Below are 26,411 nucleotides of genomic sequence, written 5' to 3'. Positions count from 1 at the left end.
ATTTTCTCCACTCTTCCTACATTGTATTTTCCCACTTTTACTACATCATATTTCCCCACCATTACTACATTGAATTTCCCCCCACCCCGTACTACATCATATTTCCCCACCCCTACTACATTGTATTTTCCCCACCCTTAACCTACAATGTACTTTCCCCAACTCCTACAACATCGTTTTTCTCCACTCTTACTGCATTTTATTCCCCCCCCCTTAAACTGAACTGCATTTTCCCCACTCCTGCAACATCATTTTCCCCATTGTATATTACATTGTATTTTCCAGACACCTCTTCTATATTTTTTTTCCCACCCCTACATTCTCCACCCTTACTGCATTGTACTTTCCCCACCCTTAAACTACATTGTGATTTACCCAAAGAGAATAGAATATATATTAGAGTGGAATTTACTCGAAAAAAGTGTAAAACGGCCATTTTGTTGTACTGTTTCCATACTGCAGGTGTACTTCACATATTTGTGCTATATAACCTTTTGGGCCCTGGAATATCATTTTATACAAAATCTAAAACCAATACTGAAAGAAAACCAAATTATGAAATAGGCTGGTTTCATAATTGACCAATGATCATTTCACATAGACTCTATGCCTATCACTAATTACAAACGATGATTTTCCGTTATGACTAAAAATCAATTGATGTTTTTTATTCACCTAATTCATTTTATAAAGTATATTTAACAGCTTTAAAAAATTCGAAATTGAAATGGATAGTCTAGGGAACATACTGTATTAATATACTCTACTGTATACAATTTGTGAACATTTACATGATTTGTAAACTTTGAACTCTCTTTCAGGCTGAAAGAGACTGAAAAAATTCATACAGAGAAATTGTCTAAATTCCCCTCTAATATATATTCTATTCTCTTTGGATTTACCCCACCCCTATAACATCATATTTCCACACCCTTATTATATTGCAGTATTGAATTTTCATCACAAATTGAATTTGAAACATAAAATTCAAAATGTAAAAATATGTTCAAATCAATTTATCTAATAAGAAAGGAAAATGGTATAAACAAATTTTTCTGTATGAATTGATTTCTTCTAAATTTTCCTCCACAAATTGTTATGAAGCTAATTTATGTTCAATTATAAGAGTGGTATATGATTCTTTATTTTAAACTGTATGTCATTATTTCTTTTCATTTTTCTCTATTATTACATTTATGTTTGAGTTTAAATGGTATCACCCCGGTGGCCCTGGACTAACCAGAGCAGCATTCGGTTTCTTTTATTTGAAATAAAACGTGCTTTGGTCTATGATTCAAAAATCTTTGAACTATTAACATTCAAAACGCATATGCTGACAAAAAAAGTATTAAAGAAAAAATGCTTAAAAAATATGTTTAATGGGTCAAATTTTGGGATCGAAAGTAACAGCTTTCTGGAGTATTGACAGAACCGTTAATCCACGTGGTTCAAAGTGACCCAGGCACTGACCATAAAAAGTGCGGAATGTCTGATTCACTATAGTGCCTATATACGAGTAATAATGTTGAAGATATTCCGGTTATTCTATCTTTAAAATTGTTGAATTCTGTGAATTATGTTCTTTGTATCTGCTGCATAAAATCCGCAAGTATAAGAAAGAGAAAGCAAATAATCAAGTTTACCGTTGTGAATCTGACATGGTGGGTCATTTAAAATAAGGTTTAAAGTTCCTTTAAGGCCATTGTTGATAACAAAAAGTTCTCCTAAAGATTAATGTCTAAAAGAATTGTTGTATTGGTAGATTTATCAGATTTCTAAGAAAATATCAATATCCGGAAGAAAACAGGAGAACATACATCAAAGTAATATTAATAAATCAACACTCTTATCGGAGTAAGACAAAATACATTTGAACTACAGGGTTTGCAGCAAACGAACCGTTTCGCGTTTCAAATTCTTTACAAAACTGCATCTTTAGTTTAACTACCATAATTGCCGATCACTCCCTTTAACACATTTCCAAATTAACCATGACAAATGTTGATAGGTAAATCTGTTGAATGAGGTAGAAAGAACTAGTGCATCAAAGAAACTAGAAAGATGAAAAGCCATGAAATCGGTGTGCTCCGATATTGATTTTCAAGTATTTGATTTTACCTCTGAGTGTGTGAACGGTTTGAATACCAGGAAAACAGAAAACACACTTTAAAAAATAATGCTTGAAAAAAGGATATTAAAAACTTATTACAAAATTAAAAAAACGTTGATTTGGTTTATTCAGTGAGAATCTGATTATTTTGAAGACGTAACAAAATGATTTAATTTGTTCGCAACAAACAAACAAAACAAAATCCAATTTAAGTCAGATTATTTTATTCCTGGGAAAGATGGTTCGGAAAACTTCCTGAAAAAAATAAATATTTAAAAATATTTAACTTAAAAAAAAGATTTAGAAGGGCTGTCAAAGAAATTTTAGGTAAATTGTTTTGAATATATATACAAGTACTGAATATTCTACCTGGAATGGATACAAGTACTGAATATTCTACCTGGAATGGATACAAGTATTGAATATTCTACCTGGAATGGATACAAGTATTGAAAATTCTACCTGGAATGGATAAAGAAGATAAGAACCAGCCTTTAACCTCCATCCAGCTAATCTACCAGGGATCCTATATCATATAATGCATAAATTAATTTATGTATAACATATATTATAGTTGGCCTTTAGGGCGCTTTGCGCCCATCCTCTTTTTCAACTTTAATTTTGGCTCTATCTGTGAGCAAGGGTGTAATGCAAGGAAAGTTAATTGCGGTCGTGTATACTCTGCGTACATATTGAAACCAGTTCTCTTTGGGCGGAATTTGTAAACAAGAATAGATGCATCAGTATTCGTTTAGTATCCGAGTATTAAATTTTAATAATTTTGATAATTCACAAAATAGTTTACTATGACCAGAACATTTCATTGATTTTATGTGAAAGATTGATCTCATGTCAGGCTTTGACATCCGTCTTGTGTTTACATTACCGCCCAGAGACAGTACACTGCAGTACAAAAGATGTGTACACTTCTGAAATAACTTTCCTTGCATTACATCCTTGTTTGTGAGCATCTTCTCTTTGTACAATAAAAAACAATAGCGCAAAAAAATTTGAGGATTTAGTAATATTTTTTTGAGCATTTTCAAAAGTTTACAAAAATCTTAAACTTTTAGATACAAATTTTTGTAAGTTTTATCATCCATAAATCCCAGGGATTATGTGAGGTCCCACAAAAACTTTTGGCCCGCTCGGTTCAGCCGTTTTGACGTTTATTGGACACAAAAGGACAGACACACAAGCAAAGTATATAGATTATAGATTATATATATCAAGTAGTAATCTCTGTTTGTCTGTTTGTTTGTATGTCCGATCATAACTTATGAACTTCTTGACCGATTTGCCTCACATTTTAATAGGTGCATTTGAGAGAACCACGGTAATGTTCTTAGCTTGGTTCTAAGTTGAGTGGGTCAACTTTTTTAGGGAAAAAAGCTAAAATCTGAATTTACTTAGAAGCACCGGTTAACGGTGGGACTAACTATAGAGTATTGAGTACACTGGGCAACGCTGGGTTCCCAAGCTTGTTTATAGAATAAACAGTCCATCTTCCTAAATAGTTCATAACTTGACAAAAATAGATGAAAAATTATTTGAATTAATTACATAGAACGAAATAATTAGTAACATGTTTCGAACTAAAAAAAACTTCGTCAATACTTAGACATGCCTAACCTGTCCATAATATAAAATCAAAAACCTTTCATTAAATTGTAGCAAACCTAAGAATTCTGTGAGATCAGATAGTTTCAGAGGTAGACAAGTTGCAAAGATATATGGATTATACAATTTGAGTTTGTTGGAAGAACTCAGTTCCTTTCTGGTGACAAGATGACCAACGTTCCTTTGTAGTTAAAAAAGTATGGTTCCCCAGGAGGCCTGTCCATTGCTGAAATTCAACTAACCATCAAAGGGAGTGCTCGCAAAAATAAAAGGGGGTATAGGCTAACGTCGAATCGAATTCCATGGTGATTCCTACTAATCTGTTAGTATCAAATACAGGGTGTCCCACGAAACATGACAGTTTGTAAATAGTTAAGGATGTCATCTTTCATAATTTGTTAAGTTGTTTAATACCAAAGACAATAATAAAAGTATTACATAGGAGTCATATTATGGTAAAATTATCTTCAAAGTAAAATATATTTGAGCAAAAGATTTTTTAAACGAAATAAACTGCAAGCAGGCTTCAAAATCTAATACAGTGTATGGAAGACGACATTCAAAACACCCTGTATGCTGAGTCTATAAAAGAAAATATTTAAACACAACGATAATACTGAAGAACGTAGCGTTTATACAAATTCACGGAGTTGCAATATTTCACTGAGATTGTAAATGTAGTTGATTTTTCATAATATTTCATAAGCATCAAGAGCAGAGACACCTAGCGGCCAATTAATCGTCGTTTTAGGAATTTTGAACAGTGAAACCCTTAATAACGAATACATCGGAAGAATTTATCAAATGTTGTCTTGACAATTTTTCAATGAGTTTTACACTCTATTACGTAAATTTCAGTATTTGCGAAAATAAATAAATAGCCATGAATATGCGGGAACAGTTTTAAAGAGTTCTATATAATCATTTAATTAAAAAACTAAATATCTTCAACACTCCATTATCAGAAAGTGAAGAATACGACATTTGATGAAATCTTTCGATGTATTCGTTATTAAGGGTTTCACTGTCTTATGATTGTATGGACGCTACGTTCTTTTCAAAAAGTCGTGTTTTGACCATTTTCTCCTTATAGCCGCAATAGAAAGAAGAAATAATAGTAGCAATTACCATCGAATTTTTTGTAAACTCTAGCTCCCTTTAATTTAACTAACCGTTAGTTTAACTAACCAGTAATTCGACTATTGTTAATCTATCTAACCATGTCATTTGAGTAATTGTTAATTCAAATAACTGTTAATTCAAATGACCGTTAACTCAACTAACCGTTGAATCGGCTAAACTATTACCGAACGGATCGAAGTAAAGGAAGTGAACATTTGCCACAAGTTCAAACTTTAAAACATGCTAGCTTCAGAACCCGGTGTTGCCCAGGGTACTTGTAGTTACTACCGCCGTTTACCCGCGCTTTGTCGTAAATTACGATTTTAGCGATTTTTCCCTATACAAGTGGACCCAATTAACTTAAAACTTCAAAACCTTGCTAAGAACATTCCCGTGGTTCTCTCGAATTCCCCAATTAAAATTTGAGGCAAATCGGTCAAATTTTTCGTGATTTATGATCGGACATCCAAACAAACAAACAGAGATTACAAATATATCAAGATATGTATGCAACTTGACGGCGAAAACCATCTAAAAATTTGGTTGCTAAATGTAGAAGAATTTAAAGCTTGAAATATCAAAGGTCTACGGCATCGGGTTGCAAAAATGTAAGGATTAAAAATTGAGTTTTAGTTTTCAGTGCCTTTCATGTTGGATAAAAACAAATTCTAACTTTTTTATCCTAGCTACGAGGTTACAAAGTTGTACCAGTAATTTCGCATAAACTTTTCGTTTTCCCAATATCTAGATTGAAGGGCCCTACAGCCCTACTTTGTATCTTCAACAAGTTTAAACCAACTCATCTCTATTAATTGATAAGACAAAGCAACTGTTTGTGACAGCTGAGTAATCTTCATTAAGAGACTGTTCCAGGATAAACATATATTTGTTAAGGGAGTGTTCTTTTAAAACTTAAAGTTTTTACAACATTTATATTTTGCTATAACATCTTTATCTCTGTTTGCCTGTTTGCCTGTTTGTTTGTTTGTTTGTCAGTTCATAACTCAGCAATCCCTGGACCGATTTGACTGGGAAACTCTTTAGGCCCCCGGACATGTTATTAGCTTAGTTTTAAGATTCAAAGTGGAGTGGGTCGACTTTTATCGGGAAAAATTTCTACAATCGTAATTTACGACAAGGGGCGGGTAATCTGTGGGACTAACTATGACTCCCCTGGGTATCACTGGGTTCCCAAGCTAGTATAGTTGTAATCTCTTGTTGTCTGTCTATTTGTATGTCTGATCATAAGCCCCTGGACCGATTTCCCTCAAATTTTGATTGGGGAACTCGAGAGAACCACGGAAATGTTTGTAATAAAAAAAACTCTCAGAATAACTTTAAGTACAAAACAAACATGAGTGACTCTATCTACTCGACTTGATGCTACCGCTAAGAAGTTTTGCACACAACTAACTTTTATCAAGGTACAACGATATACAAAATCTAAGCGGTCAGCATACGAAATCAAATATATTTGCAAGGATATTATGAACAATAAGTATATTTCATTATAGTGCTATATGAACGATATATCCATTTTGTTACATGTGCTTTGTTTGATTTTGATTCTAAATTAAATGGGTCGACTTGCAAAGGGCAAAAAAAGCTAAAATCGTAATTTACGACCAAGCATGGGTAACAGGAGTAATTATAAACACCCTGGGTAAGGCTGCAGGTTCTCAAGCTAGAAGCACATAATATTTTGGGTCTAAAATTACTACTAATATTTATGTGAGTCGAGAGTATAATTTCAAGTTGAAGCCAAGCAAAGTTTAGTTTTAACTTTGAAAAAAGAAAAGATTTATTTAAAGTTTGAATGTTTGTGTTTCCTAAGATGTATATTTGTGAAACTTATCCTTAAACCTAGGAACACATCAAAGCAATGATTTCTTCTTAAAACTGAACAGAAAGAAAAACCTGACCGAGTGTTTTAATAATATTAAGACCGTCAAGAAAATTTTTATTATTTTAAAAAGTTTTCTTTCTGCATTAATCAGTTTTTACAGTATTTTTTTCTGTTTATTGTTTAAAGGTCCATGGGTGAAAATTTGCACAAACTCTTTATTTCTTTGCAACCCGATGTCGTAGAACTTATTTCTGATGGATTAAATATTCTAAGATTGAAATATCTAAGGTCTACGCCATCTAGTTGCAAAGATATAGGGATTAGACAATTTGAGTCTGTGGCAGACTCAATTAATTTGGCGTTTAATTGGCATTTTAGAAGATACTAATTTGTGGCTTTAGGAAAGTATAGGAAAGTATAGGAAAGTATAGGAAAGTATAGGAAAGTATAGGAAAGTTAGGAAAGTATAGGAAAGTATAGGAAAGTATAGGAAAGTATAGGAAAGTATAGGAAAGTTTACAATGTTCGCAGAGCAGTAACTAGAAATTGGTTGAATGTATGTCGTTTTGATATTTGTATCAGGGTTATTTATTAAAAAGTGCCCTAAACATTTACATGCAAATATATGTGATACAATAACAATGTAGAAAGTTCTATGCATAAAAGATAGATTTGTTTTTATATTGGGCAATTGGTATCACACACGCCTCACATCCCCTACATAATATATATGTGCAGAAAAGAAAAATCTAATACAGCCAAGCCACAAATAAACTTACTTTTTAAATGAGTGTTTATCGGGTTTGTAGTACTGACTTTTCTGTACAGAAAAAAGGTCCAGGGCACCTAAACAAATTCCAAGCTAAAATCAAAATTAGCAGAATTTTTTCAGTAATTCTGCTTAAATTTAATATTTGTGGTTTAAAATAGAAGCTTCTGCAAGTTGATTAAAGAATTTGCGCATTCAGAAATCAGATTATGACTGTGTCAATATATATTTTTTGGCAATTTTCCCCCACGTACGAATTACGATGCAGATTATAGAACGATAAAAACTGCTGTAAATTAACTATTTTTTACAATTTATTAGTAAATATGGGCATGGCGTGGGATTCCAAATTATAGAATTACTTTGATCTCAAAGATCTTCCGTTAAAGTATACCTTTGCAAGGGAAATTATTGCAACCACGTGTTTCAACTGAATGCCCTGTACATAATCTTGTTCTACAGATTCTCGTCTTCCTCTGCTCGCCACCTAATCAATTAATCAATTAATATTTTCAAAAAGGCATTTTAGCTATCCTATCGGTTTCACTAAGCTTTGTGAAAATTTCATTCTAAGATGATTCGAATTCAATCATTTTCACAGCTCTTTGAGTCTGAGTAATAACAGTTGAACCAGGCTAAAACTGAATCAGGACTAGGATTTCTAGCGAAAGACAACTTTCGCGAAAAAATGCTAAATTTCGCAAAAATTTCTTTAGTAATTTGCAAACTTTTCGCGATAATTAATATTGCGAAAACGATAGGGAAATTCGTGAAAAAATACAAATATGCGAAAATTTGTGAAAAATGTGAAATGTTTGGCTAAACGATTTCGGACTGGATCTGGATTGTTTGGCTTTATTCTTGGATTGTATTTGTTAGGCATTATTTCTCCAACTGGGAGCTACAGGGTGTCCCACGAAACATGACAATAGCAAGACGACTTGAAAGTCGTCTTTGGTATTTGAATTTATTTGTGACATTTAGTCTTCTATCTACTTTAACATGTATGATTCTTGAAACAATTATCACATAATTCTCCTAGCCCTGGCATTTCCAAAAAGTGGTCTGCGTTTTTTGTGATTTCAATATTACCGGAGATATAAAGAGTTTGGTTCAGATTTCAATTTTGTTAAATAAAAGCAAAATTGTCGAAATCTGAACGAAATTCTTCATATCTCGGGCAATATTGAAAGCACAAAAAAGGCAGACCACATTTTGGAAATGGCAGAACAAGGGAAATTTTGTGATTATTATCTCTAGAAATTTACTTCTAAAATTAGGTTGACAAATAAACGCAGCAAATTATATCAAAAATCAAGACGACATTCAAGTCGTCCTGCATACTGTCATGTTTCATGGGACACCCTGTAGTATTATTTTTGAATTCCCAACTACGAAAAGTCTTCAACAATTTTTTACTAACATTAATAAATTTCTGCTTCATTTCCTGAACATTTTTTTCCTTGTGTAGGAATATTTGCTGTTACATATATAGGGCTTCCCACAGTTGAAAGAGCTTAAAAATATTTTAGAATCTATAAATACAATTTGTGCATCCAATTTTTATGAATAAAAGAGGTGACATTGAAATAAATATGTGTACATTGTTTTTTCTATTAAAGGAAATTGTAAACAAGAAATACATTTGGTGAAATCCTTTCTATTTTTTCTTGGTTAGTCTCACAAAGTTTATATCTTTTGTTTACATTAAATAGGACAGTGAAAGGGGGGGGGGTGCATGCTTAAGGGAAAGAAACCCTAGTGCAAAACAGGAAAAATATCTGTCTTAATAAACTCTATAATGTGTGAAAAGTTAAAAATCTAGTTTTTTATTCTTTAGTCATTAATTTTGACTCTTTTTGAGTCTTTTAAGTAAAAAAAATTTTCGCATGCGGCGCGATTTTTTGTTCCTAATTATGAATTTTTTTGTTCCTAAAAAATCTTGCCCCAACCACACTTAAATCCTGTATCCGCCCCTGTACACAATATCAATTTAAAGATTTTAAAAAACAAAAAAATGTTATTTATTTTTGCTATGACATCTATTTTAACATTTAGGGGTAGCGCAAGGTTTTTTAAATACTCATATGCCAGTACAGAGAATTAGAGACCATTTTGCGGGGCTCATGGCGGCCCTGCACCCCCTCCCTCATTTGGATTGCTTTCACAGATTTAGGAAAACTTTTCTTTTGTTATATGAAACACACTCAAGAAAGGAGTTCATTTTCAGGCATTGAAATTTTAAAGCTTAAAAATCCAGGCATGGTGTTTAGTTCAGCATCTATTACAGTCATTGGATTTTTTAAAACTCCATTGTTACATTTTATGATTTTTAATTGGCCTGTTGGATTAATTCCGAATGACCCTCCATGCAAAGCTTTGTCTGATCAAGTATTTAATTAGATATGTTTAAACTGTTTTTTTGTGGTTTCTCTGAAAAAGTGAGTTGCGCATTTCTTGCTTCTCAGAAACAATGGAGAAATTCGCAGAAATAAACACTTTTCGGGTCAGAAAAACGACGGATTCTTCTTAATTTTTTTTATCAGAATACGGTTTCAAGGATACCGTATTTAAGCAGACATTGCTATCTTTGCATGAAGGGTCAATTAAAATTACGCTTACAGTCTCTTTAAGTTTTTAAATTAAACTTTTAAGCCAAAAATTCACGTTGGAATTTAGTTCAATATCGAAAAAAAAATACCTCCACAGGAGCTGGAGCATTGAGTCCAGTCGGCCCACTGCTCCCAGCCTGAAATAAAAAATAAAAAATAAAATTTAAAACAATTAAATAATATATATAGATATCTGAATACAAGCTGATGGAAGGGATTGGATGAAAGTTTACAGATAAAAATTACCAAATCACTCTTTCACGAAATAATTCATAGTGATGGTATTAATTCTGTATTTAAAGTTTATCTGATAATCAAATACAGGGTGTCCCATGGGAATTCAGTGACGAATTCGATATCGTCTTTTTAACTAATTCTTTGATTTAGTATAGTGATACCTACTGAGAAAGCTGTAATCTGTAAGAGTTCCGTCTGCTATGTTCACATTTTTTTTGTTTATGTTTTGACAGCATACGGTTTTAGTAAAACAAGAAAATTGCAGTTTACAAACAGAGTAAACTTGTCCGTCTTCACTGTTCATCTTACAGAGACATTATAGACACATATTTACAGTCTTTTACCCTTTTCATAAAATAAACTCTAGCAGACATAATAATATTATGGCTTTTGAAATTTGGTATTACAATGCCAATTCATAACAAAGACGATATCGAATTCGTTACTGAATTCCCATGTTTTTTGGGACACCCTGTATCTGAATCCAATATTCAGCTATGCGTCATATCTGTTGTTTAGATTATGTAAACAATTTCTTAAAATTACTTCTAAGGTCGAAATCTTGAATGCTTGATCTTGATATCTAATGTGGGCACTTTTAAATTTAAGGATCAATGCTTGATTCTTCAATGAAAGAATTATATAAATCCATGAATGAAGATCGATGCTTGACCTTGAAATTCTGACTTCTGATGTAAAAATGTTGTTTCTAAAACTCTCAACCAAGTTGTTTAGAATTAAAATCTGGTAATTTGAAAAATTGTCTAATCTCAGCTAAATGCAATTCATGGGCTGTAAAATTGAATCTTCAATTTTAAACTTCAATATTCCCTGGAAAGCAGAAGGGGAGGGGTGGTTTTTTTTATGTGAAAGATGGATCCCATGTCAGGCTTTGACATCCGTCTTGTGTTTACATTACCGCCCAGAGACAGTACACTGCAGTACAAAAGATGTGTACACTTCTGAAATAAGTTTCCTTGCATTACATCCTTGGTCACAAGTTATAAGGAAACAGACATTAAACACTCCGTACAGTCATCTCTGAAGTCTCATCCTTTGCGCTTTCTTTAGCAAAAATTGCGCATAGACAATTAATCACATATATTTGCCAGGAAACATTAATGCTTTAAATACAGCTGGGAAAATAAAGTGATAATTCGGGAGATAAAGTGATCAGCCGGGACAATAAAATGTGTAAGGCTGGAACAAAAAGTGGGTGTTAAAAACTAAAGTAATAGAGTCGGGATGAGTCACTGGGATATGCAATCATTTAAGTAATTTTTAATGAATATATATTTAATATTAGGAATTCCACTTGCACTTGGTGTGTAGATGGTATATAGCTGGATAACTTATCTCTACAAACATAAAATTGAAATGGCATGCTACAACCAGACATCGCATTTGTAAGACATTCCAGCGTCTCAGTTGTTATAGATTTCAAAAGAATAATGGAAATGTTTGCATCATTGCGCTATATATATAACCGCATGTCTAGCACTTTTGATTTAATAATAATAAATATAAGGACTCACCACAGTGGCCCTCAAAATACATCACGTTTAAGCATACAAAATATCGGCAATATACCATATCTCTATGAAAGTTTTGACCATGCCAAGGAGATAATAAATAGAAGGAGGGGGCGATAGGGTTTCCGTACACTTTGCTGTGACGTTTTTGGACTGCTGAAGAACTAGTTTTTGCGTAACAACAATGATAAAGATTGTAAACAATAACACAAATGATAAACAGACATCTGGCATCTTTGGCGCGTTAGATGAAGATTCACCGTATTCTAACTCATGTTTGTTTACATTAGATCGGCTGCCTTTGTTATTATTGTTACGCAAAAACTAGTTCTTCAGCAGTCCAAAAACGTCACAGCAAAGTGTACGGAAACCCTATCGCCCCCTCCTTCTATTTATTATCTCCTTGGCATGGTCAAAACTTTCATAGCTAGAGATATGGTATATTGCCGATATTTTGTATGCTTAAACGTGATGTATTTTGAGGGCCACTGTGGTGAGTCCTTATATTTATTATTATTGAATGATATTGATATTTTGTTACTCTTTTAAAAGTCTTCTCCACAGTTTTTAATGCTGAGTAGATTATGATTTATTCGATTACAATGTTTATTGAATATTAATTTACTTAAAGCTTTTTCTGTGGTATTAATTTTGTGTCCGATCTATATGATATTAATTTATAGATTGAATCCTTGAATAAACCTAGAAGACTTATCCTGAGTTATTATGGAGAGATCATCTTTTAGAAGAGAGGGTTCCAATTCAAAGATCCGTTGGAATACTACACGATATAACCTTATTCAATTTTAAGCAGCTAGGGTAGTTGCGAAACACGACCAATATGAGTTATTTCATGTTACAGCTTCTGATTGGCTGTTTGGCTTGAGTAAACGGCACTCTAGCTGTTTTATTGGTACTGTATATATCAAATAAAAATTAAATTAATCTGCAGATTAATAAAAAAATTGATGATCTCCAGAGTGCGAAATTAATTAATTTAAGCCGTGTCTCAAATTCGCCAAAAACCAATTTCAATTGAGCGCCACCTAAAATATTTGAGCCTCGTCTTAAATTTAAGTAGCGGCAGAAATTCATTGAGAAGAGTTATAACATGCAATTTCTTTATTTTAACGCGATTCAGAGTAGCTGCAGCTAGAACTGTAGCACCAGCTTATTGTAAACAAAGTACATTCCCGTGGTTGTTCCAAGTTCCCCAATCAAAATTTGAGGCAAATCAGTCCAGGAGTTCATGAGTTATGATTGGACAGTCAAAAAAAACGGAGATTAGAAATTCACATATATATATGTAGATATAGATATATATTTACCTAGAAGTTTATATATATGTAGATATAGATATATATTTACCTAGAAGTTTATATATATATGTAGATATAGATATATATTTACCTAGAAGTTTATATATATGTAGATATAGATATATATTTACCTAGAAGTTTATATATATGTAGATATAGATATATATTTACCTAGAAGATTATATATTCTCTTGTCTAGGTTGGATGAGTATGGGATGATAGCTCCCGGGTTTGGATCAAGGTTCAGTTTTCCATTATGATACTTGAGAAGAACAATGAACTCCTGAGAAATTATGGAATTAATTATGTAGATTCAAAATACGTATTGTTCAGTTGGTATCTTGTGTGGAGGAACTTTTTATTTACTTACTTACTCCAAGAGATTTCATTGGAGCAACTACCAAAGCTCCCTCCTCTCGCCCCCCCCCTTAGATGTACTTTTAAACTTTTTATATTTTTATTACAATTACTAATAAAATCAAAATTCTATAAAAAAACTCTGAATAACCTGTTTTGAATGAAGTTGGACCGTATTCGCACACACATCATCTAGATCCACGGACACCCTTCTACAAACAAACAAAGTCAAGACTCACCAGATTTGCTAAATAGCGACAAAGAGATATGCATTTGTTAATAAATTCCAACCTCAGAAAATTTGGAAAGGGATTTAAAATATGTTAAAATTATATTGTATTATAAATAATTTTGTTAATTCCTCAACCTTGAATAAAAGATTAATTGAAAAGATTGATTCTTAAATAACGTCGATACATGAATAAATATCTAGATCTTAAAAAAAAGATTCTTTAGATTGGTGAATAATGAAACGTTTCAGCTGATAATAACTGATGATCACTATTTTCCAGTTCGTGAAATTTTAGAGTTATATCATATCATATCATATCATATTATATCATATCATATCTTATCATATGATATGATATCATATGATATCATATCATATGACATGATATCATATGATATCATATCATATCATATGATATTATTATTTGGCGAGTTTAACTGATTGAGTTTAACTCATCAAAAATCACTAAGGTTAAGTTTAACTCATTTAGATTAGTTTAACTCATTGAGGATTAGATTAACTCATTTAGGATGAGTTTAACTCATTATGGTTAAGTTTAACTCAAATCTAAATGAGTTAAATTCATTTAGTATGAGTTAATCTCATTGACAATGAGTTTATCTCATTGAATGAAATTATGGATGAGTTTCCATAAAAATTAGGGAATCTTTAAAAAAACTAATGTATATTTGAACAAGAGAATGTAAAACATTAAACTGTAACTGAAAGTGGAAAAAGTTAAGAATTAGTCAAAAGTTGTCAAAAAGTTTTTACATGAGATTAAGAAAGAGTTAAGAAAGAGTTAAACTTTAAAACCGAAAAAAGTCAGAAGTTTGTAAGTTTAGAATAAGGATAAATGTCACTCTAAAAAGTGTCAAATTTGTTACAGCACCGGAGCCACAATTCTTAAAAATGTTAAGGACTGTTAATGAATGATAAACTCATTTGAATTTTGCTCCGGTGCTCCAACAAATTTTGTTAGATGATAATTTGACATATCTTAGAATGTTCAATAAACATGAAATAAAAAAATTTATAACTGAGCTGAAAACTTTAAAATGGTGGATATCGAGACTAATGCTCGATCTCCTCTTTTTCTTAATCTCCAGATTAATTAACCGATCAGGATTAAGGATATTTCACTCAAAAGTTTTCAGCTCTGATCAAATGAAACAGATGGATTTATCAAATAAAGCGTGAGGATTTAAGATATTGGTTTTCTTCTCAGTAGGCATGATAAAGTTATCATTACAAAAAAAGTAGCAAAAAGGAGAATAAAGGTAAAAAAGGAGAATAAAGGGAAAAAGGGAGAATAAAGGCAAAAATGGAGAAAAAAGGGAAAAAGGAGAATAAAGGGAAAAAGGAGAATCAAGGCAAAAATGGAGAAAAAGGGAAAAAGGAGAATAAAGGAAAAAAGAAAAAAAGGAGAATCAAGGGGAAAAAAGAGAAAATAGGAGAAACAAAAGAAAATACACTAAACAGGGGAAAAAATTACTGAAAGGTACATATAGGATTATTAAAAGAAAAGAGGAGAAAAAAAGAGAATAAACGAAGATGGAAAAAATGAAAAAAATAAAAGGAAAAAAATATCATAGAAACAAATATTAAAACGGAAGAGACAGTAGGTAATATTATCTTATAAGAAAGAATTTTAAGTTTTTTTCTCTATCCACGTCATTCCCTCCAAGAAAACAGAGAAAAAAAGGGAAATTAGAGTATAAACTAGTTTGATATATTCAGACAGAAAAACAAAGAAATCCCCGATATCTTTTCTAATCTAGAAGTTTAAATGTTACAATAATATTATTAAAATATGTGTCGACTATAACTTGAAGTTGGAACGTATTTGGAATATCTCTCTATTTCATGTGGATACTGGATATATATTTTATACACAGTGTACAGTGCTATGCTATAACCGATGACAAAATAATTGGCATCACAAATATAAAGAAATGATATTCTAAAACGATATATTCAAAAAACAATGATGAATCCAGAAAATAATTTAATTTTGCTGTTCTTATCATCTTTTAATGTAGCACTTAGTTCGAAGAAGAATATTTAGTTAATGTTAGAACAAAACCTTCTCAAGACTAGAAATATCCAGATCTGACACCATAGGTTTGCTCTGAATATTTGCTCTGAAACATATTTGCTTAAAAGTTTACTAGTTCTATATAGTGTTCAGAGTATTTGCTCAGGGAGCCTGGTCCAAGTTTATTTTCAATACAAACCAAGCAACCAAGTTTTATTCAGAATCTTTATCTTATTTTTTAGATTTTATATTTTACTTCTATCATTAATCTTCAAATCTAGCCTCTGGGGTTTCCTATTTCTTCCGGGTTAATTTGATTCTGTAGAGGCCATACATATCTACCCTCTAGATACTACATGATGAATACAGTTTACTGGCCGATTATTCCATATGGAATTAATCCGGAATAGTCGTCCAGTAAACTTATTTTTAGCACGTCACACCTAGCTCTTTGTAGTGGTAGATTTAATCTAAATTTCAGTATTAAAGATGCCTCCCTACATTTCCAAAAATTTTTAACGCCCCCCCCCCCCAGTCACCTTTTTTGATCCCTTAGGAAAATTCTTTTAGTAAAAGTATAAACTTGAAAAACCTAAAATTAAGTCTTTGCCACAAACTCTAATTTTCTAATCCCCATATCTTTGCTACCCAATGTCATAAACCTTAGACATTTCAAAATGTGAATTCTTTTAGTTTGAATAATTTCAGTTTGACATATAAATGGTTTACACTATGAGGTTGCAAAGATATAGGAATTATAAAGTTTGCGTTTGTGCCAAAACCTCAATTCCTTTGCAACCCAACGTGTCGTAGACCTTAGATTTGAAACTATGAATTCTGTTAAAAATAAATAATCTAAGTTTGAATTATTAAAAGCATATACCATCAGGCTGCAAAGATATAGGGATTAGAAGTTTGAGTGGCGGAGATTCAATTCCTTTCAGAGAAAGACAAGAGATGATACTGTGGACCTGGTGAATGTAGATAAAAACAGATTTGATATCATCTAAGTGTTTTTAATATTTTAATGTCTTTAAGGGTTTATGGGATGCATATATGTTATCCATTCTTTAACAATTCATCTGTATTTTGTACAGTGAGAACCAGAAAACTGTGGAATAGGAAGACGACATTAAGGCAATAGTTAAGTGTATTTTTGGTGTTACTAAGCAAATACTTATATAATCACTTATTAACTAAAATGGGTCTGTTTACACTGCACAACTGCTGTGTTTAATAGACTAATTCAAGTCATAACTTGAGTCTAAAAGTCGTCCTCCTATTCCAGAGTTTTATGGTTATCACTGTATATAAATATTCAAGTTCACGTAAGTTTCCAATACTTTATAAATTATTTCATGTTCAATATTTAACTTTATATTTCAGATTACATGTATTTTACCAAACGTTTCTCAGAACTTTCAATGGTTCCTTTTATAGTATTGGATTTCTATACTTGACAAACTGTTGGCAGAAATAGAATTAAAATATGAACAATCTCTCAGCGGGACAGAGCCATGTGAGTTAAATTAGGGCACATTCAGCCTATTTTTAAACCGTTCGTTAACGGTTGGTTAAAACACTGTAAGAAGTAACTTTTCAGGTATCCGTTCGTTCTTAGCTAAGAACGAATGTTTCCTTCAATTAACAAGCTAGTTTTCTCGTTCTCTTTGAAAGTTGCCGTTCGTTTACTATCTTAACTATTTGAATGGCGTTAACGATTGATTTGTTAGAAATTGTTAACTGTGCCAGCCGTTAGGTTTTATGCAATTTGTAGACGCTTTTATTTTATATGCAATTTTTTGTCTTTGTTATTTTCCGTTTTTTTATTTCATGAATGGTTATTTTCTGTCGAAATTAACGGTTTTTCCATTCGTTACCGGAATCTTCTGTAGAGTTTTGGAAATCACCGGGGTGGAATATTTTTAGAGAATAATAAATACCCCTGAATATCCACTTGACCAGCTCTTTGAACTTAATAGATTAAATGTTCAGTTGAGCACAACAAATAAATTGTATTTAATTGTATTCAAATTAAAAATTCCATTTTATTGAGTTAAATATTTAAATATTTAACTTTTTTGTTCAAAAGTTGTTCTAAGAATGTCCCTGGGGAAGTATATATCATAAACTAGAGGAAACAAAATACAAGACCAAACTAAATTTATTCCTGAAGGAGAGGGGAAAGAGATTTTGATAACTTTTTTTGTTTCTTCTTTAGTTCTATGCATATATTTGTTTTACTTTAGAATCCGCACAAATTACTTCTTCAAAAATTGCGAAAGATCAATTACCTAAAGGCTACATCAAGGGCGTATGCAGGGGGGGGGGAGGAAGTCATTTTATGATATAAAAAAGTAGCATTTTCAAGGTATTTTGGACTATACGTGCCGTCTTTAAGTGTTTTATATGTGCGTGATACTCAAACTAAATTTAAAGTTAGAACTTTGCGCTTCGCGCAATTTAAGCCCCCCTAGATTTCCTATCTTGGAGATCATATAGTTGAAAAAAAATAAATTAAGCAATTTAAAATGTGCTAAACATTTGGATCGAAAAGTAAGAGAAATTCTGTAGTGGTGTGGGATAAAATATACAAGAAGGGGAGGGGGGTTAGATGAAAAATATTAAAAAGGGGTTGAACAAATATTTTTACTTACATATCCTGCATGCTTACATCATAGAGGTGAGTGCTAGGCAGACCCAGATAGACAGATAACTTGTCTCCACCTTCAAATAAATATTCATAAATAAATTCAAAAATAAATAGAAATAAATAAATAGATAATCTGGGAAATAAAATAACATCAGAAACTAGAGTTTGGCATTCGTATCCGTTTTTTAAGGATTTAGGATTTTTAAACTTTCAGAAGACTCCACAAAAATCTGAGACAACTAGCATTTTTTTAAATTGTATTCCAATAAAGTTTGCTTTTATGAAGCATCCTAAACCAAAAATGTTAAAACATCTAAAATAAAAAGGAAGAAAAAACAATGCCTGACTTCTGAAAAAAGAAAGAAAAAAAACTATGCCCATTTTTATCAGAAAGACGATAAAACCCTAACAAGATGTACTGAAAGTTAGAAAAGAAAAATTTGAAATGGCAGAAACTAAAAATGTTATAGAATCTTTCAGAAATGTTGAAAAATATTATAGAATCAAGATGACAATTTTATATATATATCTCTTAGATTTTTATTTGGACTTTATCTAAGTGTTTTAAAATAGTTTTTTTTGCTGAAGATTTGAGTATTTTTAACAATTCAATGTGTTTTGGCCGGTTAAAACTTGTACATCACTGACAAAAATAAGTTAGGAATGTAAATTGTAAGCATAAATGGAAAACACTATGATACAGTGATAACCACACATAAATGGCTCATTTGGCGTACGGTCCCATCTTGCCCTGTATAATCAGCTAGTGTACTGTACAGCCTGCTCTAGCTGTTTAAAACCCAGCACGGTACTTGAAATTAACCGGATTTTCAATATTACAGTGACCAGAAAACAATGGAATTATAAGACGACAGTATATCAATAAAATATCAATACAAAGCCAGACACTTATTAAATCATTGATTTGATAAAATGGGTCTGCTTACACTGCACAATTGCTGTGTCTCGTGCTCCTCGGACTTTTAAAGTTAAAACTTGATTCTAAAAGACGTCTTTCTATTTCAGAGTTTTCTGGTTCGCACTGTATCAAGGACAATTTGTCTAGTTTGTTGAACTCCTTTATGTTGTGTAACCCAATTGATAAAAAACAAAATGAATTCTGTTTACAATTTTCGCCATATCTAAAATCATTATAAAAATGCAGAAGAAAGTTTTATGAAAGCAAAATTGTTAGTTAACCATATCAGATCAGAAAGCTAGAAAATGTTAAATTGGATTTAGATAATATTTTATTTTACCATGGATATATAAAACAAACAGATATATTTACTTCCCTTAAAAACATTTAACAATTAAACAAGTTTTAAAAATAAAGTTTAAATTGAATAAAATTAAATTAAACTAAATACTAATTAAAACCCAATGGTTTCATCGAACCATATGTTTGATGTAAACTTTTCCTAATTAAGCTAAATGATATGCAGAAGATAAAAGTAATTATAAAACTAGGAATTTGAATTCTTTCTTTTTAAGAAGATGAGATAAGCAATAAGTTTTATGAAACTATTTTGTACTTTATCATTCTTACTCACTTCATCGTGAATTTCATAAAGTAATCATCGTGCTATAAAGTAATCATCGTGCGAATCGTGCTATAAAGTTAAATTAGCTGTACATAAAAGCACGTGTGCTAAAAAGTTTTGAATAATTCCGGATTTTCTTTAAAAAAATTAGGATATTACCAAAATATTTTTTTTTCAATCGAAATGAAAATAAAATTAGAAAATCAGAGTGTGTGGCAAATCATCAATTCCTTTCTTAGTTGAGTAAGTTTAATTATATAAGGAAAACTCCAGGTAAAGCAGGTTATTTAATCCAGTTTTATAAAAAGCCGAAACTTGATTTTGATTTATATATTTACCAATATTTTAGAAAAATAGAAAATTATTCCAAATCTTGACTGATTTTATTTGATTTTCATTATTCTCATCTATTCCCTGGAAGCCCGGAGGATTATGAGTATTTTCAACCATATAATTAATTAATTAATTTGGAATTAGGGTTTCTGCACAATCTTAGGAATAAACTAAACCAAGGAGGTTAGAAATATGATTGTTAAATTTTAGAATAAACCAAGGTTTTTAGAATACAAGGACCTAATCGAATGAACTTGAGCTGCATCACTGAACTACCGTTCTAAATTTGAACCACTGATTGAAAGGTAACGATTAAGAAAGATTTTAATCGACAGAAAGTGTATTACAGTGTATAAGTATAAAAGTAAAAAAAATCAAGGAATCGATATTTTTCTTTTTTTTTAACTTGCAGTTTCAGATTTACAAAATGAGAAGAAAATTGCTGAATCTCTAAAACGCCAGAATCGATTGAAAATACCAAATATTTCAGGATATTGAATTTAAAAAAGTTTCTTTCATAGAATTTTTTTCCTAAAGATTATTTTTAGGAAATATTTAAAAACATCCGAAATAGAGGTTGTGGGAATATTTCCCCCAAATTCTAAAATAATAAAAAAATAAAAAATAAAAAATGGAATTCAACGGAAAAGGAAAGAAAAGGAAAAGGAAAGTTTCATATTAATTGTTTAATTTATAATCAAACCAGTGGTGGATTGTTAGTATTTTTTGACGATGAACTAACAACTTTTAGAAATAAATATGATATATTTGTAATGTTAAAAAAAATTAAAATAGGCTTTATAGGTTATGAAAAATATAAAGGTTCTAGGCAAAACGGGCATTTTAAAGCATATTTTTAATTCGCGTCGATTTTTGACATTCTTCATGTTTAATTATATCTTTTACTATTTTTAATCTTTTTAGTCTTTTCTTTGTAAAATCGTCTTTGCTTTCTTCGATTCTTTTGCAAACATCTTTGCGTGAAGGATTCCTTGAACTTACACTTACAGTCCCTTTAAGATAAAATTTCATCTTTATATATCTAAGGAAATTTAAATGAATGCATTGTAAACACCACATTCGATCTTTAACAAGAAATTTGTTCAGAGCTGAAAACTTTAGAATTTTGGATATCGAGATCAATGCTTTTTCTACTCTTTTGTTAATCTGAAGACTTACTCAATCTTTCGTTAAAATCCGGGATATTGTCCAAACTTCAACAAATCAGGTGTTGTTTGTATAGACTGAACCGCCAACCAGAAGCTAAGAAATTTCCAAATTATGGCGCGCAAATGAATGAACTCTTATTGGTGCAAAGACAGTAGGGATATCCAAAAGAGAGGATTAAGTAGAAAATCAAAAGTGTCCAAAGTGGATACGAGATTTAGCAATAAGGAATAGGGTTTCCCCCCTGTGATCACATCATATGTATAAGTTGCTTTAAATACATTTATATGTATATATTGTACTTAATTTTTAAAAAACCTATTATTTCAATTTTTTATCAATCCAGATCAAAAAAATCGTTTGAAGATCTTAAAATAATAATTTAAAAATGTGTAGAGGCTTTAAATTTTTTATTATAATTTAAAGAATTTGAATTTAAGCCGCGGCTTTTACATATACATTATGTGAGTGAGGCTCAAATAGTTTTTGCCTTCCTTTTGCTATCAAGGAAATGATTCCTTCCCTCCCTCATCCAGGAAATAGAATTCATAGATTTCGAAGAATATCCAATTCAGGAAAAAATCATAAAAATTGCATAAATGCAAATATATTTTGCACACTTGTTATGCAAATGGACAGAAATGCAGAGCTTAGCACACGCATGGAAACCTTTGCAATCTATTGAATTATAACAGAGTGTATTAAAAAAATAAAAATTTATTTAATCACACAAGCTCATTAAAAAAATAAAATCCTCAAACCCAACAGTTTGGAATTCTAGGTGTATGGTTTATTATCAAAAAGTCGTTCAATGGTAAACCCGCTGAAAATATAATTTTGTATTACTAACTTACTGTAACTATTAAAAAATTGGCAGAAAAAATGACGGTCACTTTTAAAGAATAAAAGTTGAGTAACAAATATATAATTTGATTAGAAAAAAGGAAACTCAATTGTCTTTCATATTAGCTGCCAAAATTTATGATTATATCGTTACAGAAGATGCCGCACTGAAGCGCAAATAATTAGGACACTTATTTTGGACGCACATTTATGACTAGGAATAGTTAGAATGCACGCTTGAGGAATCACAATGAAGACGCACATAAAATTGAAGACGAACACGATTGATTGAAAACCGCAATCTCCCACTGTAAATGTATTGTTTAGAATTCAGGGTCCATTTTGGACACAATAGTTAGAACGCACATTGAGGACGCACATTGAATTGAAGACGACCACAAAAGGAAAAATGTTGTGATCTATCATTGTAAGCATGATCTAGGGACCAGAGAGTCCTATGAGGACGCAGCAGGTGGAATGCACATTATCATTGAAGACGACCATATTTGGAAGAATGCCGAAATCTACCTTTGTAAACGTAAAGTATCCACAGTTCAGCTGTTGTTTGAGTTTTCTCCGTTACAACTGCTTTCACCGCCACTGAAGACCTTACAACGCGCCTAAATAAATCTTATTTTAACTCTTATATCCGGTCATTTTTTTATAATTCTCGCATTTTGTTCACAGCATTTTCAAAAAAAGTTTTTTTTTTTAATTGATCGATAAAATTCCATGATTATGTTCCAAATTAATTTTATTTCTAAATGAAACGAACTAAGTTTCATGTCATACCATCTCATGTTCTAACATTTTACTTTTGCTGTTTGATCATAAAATATTATAAAATTATAGTACATCAAAAACGCATTTGTGTGTCTTAAGATACTAGGATTATTATATTACAGTGTACAAATTCTGAACTTTTCATTTGAACGTTGTTTGAAAATCCAGAAAATATAATGTTTCCAATTGATGTTGTTTATGTGGAGTAAACAGGTTTTACAAGAAAAGATTTAATTCTAGATATTGTGAAATAAACCTCACTAATTCTATTCTTAAATGATCCAACAATATATATTTCCCCATAAAATACTTTAACATGGTAAAATTCAGAATTCAGGGCGCTGCGAGTAGCTTTCTTGACTTTGAAACTTTTTATTAATTCTAGGAAAACTTTGCACAAACTCAAAGTGACTCCAGTAACTTTAAAGGGACTGTAAAGGAAAACTGAAAGGGGGTATAGGCTGAAACCTAAGAGTTGGTCGAAACCCTTGCGAGTTCTATCCGATGTTCCTGTCTAGAAAAATGGATAAAAACTGTGTCTAGCTTATACCAAAATCGGTATACACCAAATTTTGTATAAATATATTAGGATTGAACAGATCAAATTTAGCAAATACGCAACCAATCTGAAAACGACGATATCCCAGAGGAGCCTAAGTCACTTAGGTTTGCATCTATTATAATTTTGTAATTTTTATTTTTTATTTCTAATAGATATAATAATGGATTCCAGTTTTCCTGTTCCCGGATTTTCCTCATAATTTACGAGCATCCTTAACTTTCTCCGCTTTCAAAGCAATATAATAACTACGTCCGTATCATTTGACCAGAACTCTGGTCACGTGATACGGAAGTAATAATTATATTATCAATTTAATAAATTTGACACTGTTTTTTATCAATTTCTCGAGTCAGGAACATCAGATAGAATTTGCAAGGGTTTCGATTAACTCCTAAGTAACTTAGTTTTCAGCCTATACCCCCTTTAATTTTTCCTTTACAGTCCCTTTAACGATAAAGAATATTGACAAATCACATTTAAAAATCCTAGCAATTAAAATGATCAATGGGCGCGTTTCTAGTCCAAGTCACGATATTAATGCACACACAACAATTTGCTATTGGGTCAAAGCAACATAAGAGATAATGCCTTTCGATCTAAATTGGACATATCATACAGTGGTATCAAGAAAACAGTGGACGGATTGTCAGTCTCGTTCTTTCTTTTAATCATAAATTTTTTATATTGGTTTTGGTAGTTTGTTCGGTTCAAGTGATGTACCAATTTTAAGGTAGCTATAAAAAAGTTGTACAATACATTTTATAGTTCAGAGGGTATAATGAGACAATACACCAAATGTATCAGCTCCTTAGTTTTAGGTTAGTTTGAATTGCTAATACTAATGTTTCTTGTGTTTCATTATCATAAGGAGAAAAGAAGACTACAATTTGTCCACTGTTTCCTGGTTATCACCACGGTACCACCCAAGTTTTATTTTCTCTCTATGTATTTTTCTAATGCTATTCAAGCTTATGTACAGGGTGTCCCACGAAACATGACAGTTGCTGAATATTTTAGAATGTCTTCTTCCATAATTTGTTAAGTTGTTTGATACCAAAGAAAATAATAATAAACTTTATATGGCAGTTTTATTTTAGTAAAATCGATCTCAGATTAAGATTTATTGGAGTAAAAGATTTTTTTTACGGAACTAAACTGCAAAAAGCCTTTATTAATCTAATCCAGTATTTGGAAGACGACATTCTAAACTAGTAATCAACTGTCATGTTTCGTGGGACACCCTGTACATATATCCTTTATAGGTTACTTTACCCAAGGGACAAGTTTCTACTCATAACATATTTAAGTATAAACATTGGATAAATATCGTATTTGAAATATTTGAGAATATTAGAGATTGTACAAACTTATAGCCATAGGCAGATACTTACTTGGGCAGAATGCAACTACCTGTCAGGTGGGTGGAAGCAACAACCTGTTAGGTGGGTAGAATGCAACTACTTGTCAGATGGGTAGAATGCGCGCAACTACCATTCAGGTGGGTAGAATGCAACACCTGCCAGGATTAAGGTGGGTAGAATGCAACTACCTGGCAGGTGGGTAGAATGGAACTACCTGGCAGGTGGGTAGAATGCAACTACTTGGGAGGTGGTTAGAATGGAACTACCTGTCAGGTGGGTAGAATGCAACTACTTGGCAGGTGGGATGAATGGAATTACCTGTCAGGTGGGTAGAATGCAACTAATTGGCATGTGGGTAGAATGCAACTACTTGGGAGGTGGGTAGAATGCAACAACTTGGCAGGTGGGTAGAATGCAATTACCTGGCAGGTGGGTAGAATGGAACTACCTGTCAGGTGGGTAGAATGAGGTACTGCAAATACCCAAAGTATTCTGAGCATAAGCTTGTAGAAAATAAACTAAAACAAACAGTTTCATTTTTATCTAAAACAATGATCGAAAAAAAATCATTGCTTCATTTTTTAGTTGCATTAAAAGTTATATGGTTAGATTGCGTGCAGTAGTAAAAACATAATTAAAAATTTATAATGGCAGCATTTAAAAATGTATTGAAGGTTTACACAAGTAAAAAAGGCTTCCAGGCCACTTCGCGACCCTCCTACTCTAAAAGAAAATAAAAATGCAAAATTTCGCTGAATTTCTTTTTTCATTGGTGAATTTCCAAAAAAAACTATATTATAATACATGCAATACACTTTCACTGGGGTCATGTACGTGGGATCTTACAAAAAATGTTGGCCCTTTAATTTTAGACATTTTTACGTTAACTGGGTACAAACAAACTAACTGACATGCTAAATATATATAGACAGAAGAAGAATTAAAAGCCACACACGAAAAAAGTCTAAAACTAAAACGATAAATAAATCATGATGTTTAGCTTTGTCACGTGTTTTTGAGTCATCATATGTTTGTTACAAAAAAAATTTTAGAAACGTCCATTTTTCTCTTTAAAGTTCATTTTAATTTTGAAAGTTCTTGGATAAAATTATTTTGGTGAATAACTTTTAAACTGCAAATTGCAATTTAAAAAGTGGTATATCTATATAATCAGGTTGATTTTAACCCTATCCCTGCTGGGTTACTTGAAAACCAGGATATACTGGGGGGGGGGGGTCAATTTGAACCCAATCCCCTAAATCCAAATGATGTCCAAATATGACAAATGATACATCATGGGAAAGTTCTCATGCTCTACTTTTAGTATCTGCAAAAAATTTGCAAATTTTCAAAAATTGTATTTTGTTTTGC

The 26,411-nt window shown here is 31.6% G+C and overlaps 1 protein-coding gene across 1 annotated transcript in view; it reads right to left on the bottom strand.

Moving 5' to 3' along the window:
* LOC111708331 (protein kinase C-binding protein NELL2) overlaps positions 1-25,579 on the bottom strand; it is a 55,648-nt gene extending 30,069 nt beyond the window's left edge. Inside the window, exons 1-11 of the mRNA XM_023481663.1 lie at positions 25,489-25,579; positions 22,863-22,954; positions 18,452-18,521; positions 13,676-13,736; positions 13,339-13,450; positions 10,169-10,216; positions 7,862-7,954; positions 7,478-7,544; positions 2,573-2,636; positions 2,340-2,365; positions 2,119-2,164 (exon numbers count right to left, since the gene is read on the bottom strand). Of these exons, the coding sequence (XP_023337431.1) occupies positions 2,119-2,164; positions 2,340-2,365; positions 2,573-2,636; positions 7,478-7,544; positions 7,862-7,954; positions 10,169-10,216; positions 13,339-13,450; positions 13,676-13,736; positions 18,452-18,521; positions 22,863-22,954; positions 25,489-25,577 (768 nt within the window). The 5' untranslated portion in view covers positions 25,578-25,579. The remainder of the gene's footprint in view (positions 1-2,118; positions 2,165-2,339; positions 2,366-2,572; positions 2,637-7,477; positions 7,545-7,861; positions 7,955-10,168; positions 10,217-13,338; positions 13,451-13,675; positions 13,737-18,451; positions 18,522-22,862; positions 22,955-25,488) is intronic.
* Positions 25,580-26,411: the final 832 nt, after the last annotated feature.

The sequence above is a fragment of the Eurytemora carolleeae genome, unplaced genomic scaffold (assembly GCF_000591075.1).
Source record: "Eurytemora carolleeae unplaced genomic scaffold, Eaff_2.0 scaffold774, whole genome shotgun sequence".
Taxonomy (NCBI): Eukaryota; Metazoa; Arthropoda; class Copepoda; order Calanoida; family Temoridae; genus Eurytemora; species Eurytemora carolleeae.
Note: the sequence above shows the minus strand (reverse complement) of the source record. Positions and strands in the feature narration are given on the sequence as shown.